This window comes from Chrysemys picta, unplaced genomic scaffold, assembly GCF_011386835.1.
Source record: "Chrysemys picta bellii isolate R12L10 unplaced genomic scaffold, ASM1138683v2 scaf6904, whole genome shotgun sequence".
NCBI lineage: Eukaryota > Metazoa > Chordata > Testudines > Emydidae > Chrysemys > Chrysemys picta.
The window spans coordinates 1-2,000 of record NW_027059604.1 but is presented as its reverse complement, the minus strand read 5'-3'; the positions used below and the strand labels follow the sequence as shown (position 1 = coordinate 2,000).

Below are 2,000 nucleotides of genomic sequence, written 5' to 3'. Positions count from 1 at the left end.
GCGATGCCCATGGCCACCCCGATGTCGGCCTTCTTCAGTGCCGGGGAGTCGTTCACGCCGTCGCCTGTCACGGCCACGATGGCGCCCTGCGGGGGGTGACACGGGTCAGGGCCGGGGCCAGGATGGGGGGGGAGTCACGGGGGGCAGGGGGGACTCAGACCTGTCTCTGGCAGCCCTCCACGATGATGAGTTTCTGCTGGGGCGAGGTGCGGGCGAAGACGATCTCCGTGTGGTTCTGCAGGATCTCGTCGATCTGCTCCGTGCTCATGTCCTTCAGGTCCGTGCCGTGGATCACGCAGGCCTTGGCGTCCCTGGGCGGGAGAGGGGGAGGGTCAGCGCTGGGACGTCTCCCCAGGCTGGCACCACTGGGCCCCCTCTCTGCACCTGCCCAAAGCCCCCTGTGCCCCCTCCTTTTGCTGCTCTGCCCCCCCTCCCCCACTCCCCCCCAGGACCAACTGGGAAATGTTTGTAATATTTTTATGAGTCCTGTGCCTGCCTCAGTTTCCCCTAGAGGGTGCATGGCCGCTCAGAGGGGGACGGGATTCTGTCTGCTCTCAGACCACTGAGCCTGAGGGAAGAGGGGGACCCTTGGGGGTCTGGCAGATCAAAGGGGTCCTCTGAGGGGTTGCCCCGGAACTGGGGGCATAGCACAGGGCCTGTGGGCTCGGTGACACCCCCCCTGGGGCCCTGCCCCCCCTACCTGGGGTTGACCTGGCTGACGGGGATGTTGAGACGGGCGGCGATGTCTTCCACAGTCTCGTTGCCCTCGGAGATGATGCCCACACCCTTGGCGATGGCCTTGGCGGTGATGGGGTGGTCGCCGGTCACCATGATAACCTGGGGGCGATGGGGGTTAATACACCTCGGGGGGGCGAGAGGGGTCACAGAATCAGAGATGAGGGTTGGAGGAGACCTCAGGAGGTTCTCGTCCAATCCCCTGCTCAAAGCAGGACCAAGCCCAACCAAAGCACCCCAGCCAGGGCGTTGTCCAGCCGGGTCCCTTCTAACCCGCCCAGAGGGGCCCAGAGCCAGGCCCTGCGGGCTCACCTTGATGCCAGCGCTACGGCACTTGCCCACGGCGTCGGGCACGGCGGCGCGGGGCGGGTCGATCATGGACATGAGCCCCACGAAGCAGAGGTTCTCGGTGGTGAAGTTCACGTCATCGCAGTCGAAGGCGAAGCCCTTGGGGTACTGCTCCTCGGGCATGTAGAAGTGACAGAACCCTGGGGGGGTCCGGGGGAGTCAGAGCCCCCAGCCGCCTGGCCCTAGCCCAGCCCCCGAGCCTGCCAGGGCCCCTCCTCCCAGCCCCGAGCACCCGTGTCCCTTCCCTCCTCACCAGCGACTCTGCACCCGTTCCCCTCCCCAACCCCCCCAATCCCCCGACGCCACCCCCGTCGCCCCCCGAGCACCTGCTCGCCCAGCCCCTGACGCCCCCTGAGCACCCGCTCGCCCAGCCCCCGACGCCCCCCGAGCACCCGCTTGCCCAGCCCCCGACGCCCCCCGAGCACCCGCTCGCCCAGCCCCCGACGCCCCCCGAGCACCCACTCGCCCAGCCCCCACACCCACCGAGCACCCGCTCGCCCAGCCCGCCCAGCTCCAGGTAGGCGTTCTGAAAAGCCTCCTTCAGCTCCTCGTCCAGCGGCTGCTCCTTGCCCTGCACCAGGATGGTGGAGCAGCGGTCCAGGATCCGCTCCGGCGCCCCCTTCATCACCAGCAGGTAGCGGTTGTCGTTGGGGTCCTCAGTCTCGTGGATGGACAGCTGGGGGGAGGGAGGGAGGGGGCATCAGGGGTGTGGCCGCAGCCCCCCCCCCAGCCCTCACCCAACCACCAAGAGGGGTAACTGCCAGCCCCCCATATTCCTCCAGCCCCCCAGCAGGGAGCACTAACCTGCCCACCAATATCTGCCCCCATCCACCCCCCAGCCCCCTCGGATGAAAGTGGGAATTTTCTGTCGTATTTTTGAGTCCTGGGCGTGCCTCAGTTTCCCCTGCCCAGCGGTG

At 67.8% G+C, this 2,000-nt stretch overlaps 1 protein-coding gene across 1 annotated transcript; it reads right to left on the bottom strand.

Annotated features, from left to right (window-relative positions):
• Positions 1-5: 5 nt before the first annotated feature.
• Positions 6-1,759, bottom strand: LOC135980707 (sodium/potassium-transporting ATPase subunit alpha-3-like; the record flags this gene model as incomplete). The annotated part of the gene is made up of 5 exons (XM_065580615.1): positions 6-86; positions 161-311; positions 701-837; positions 1,048-1,223; positions 1,567-1,759. Coding segments are annotated over 5 exons (738 nt in total), but the record flags the coding sequence as incomplete, so codon positions are not given.
• Positions 1,760-2,000: the final 241 nt, after the last annotated feature.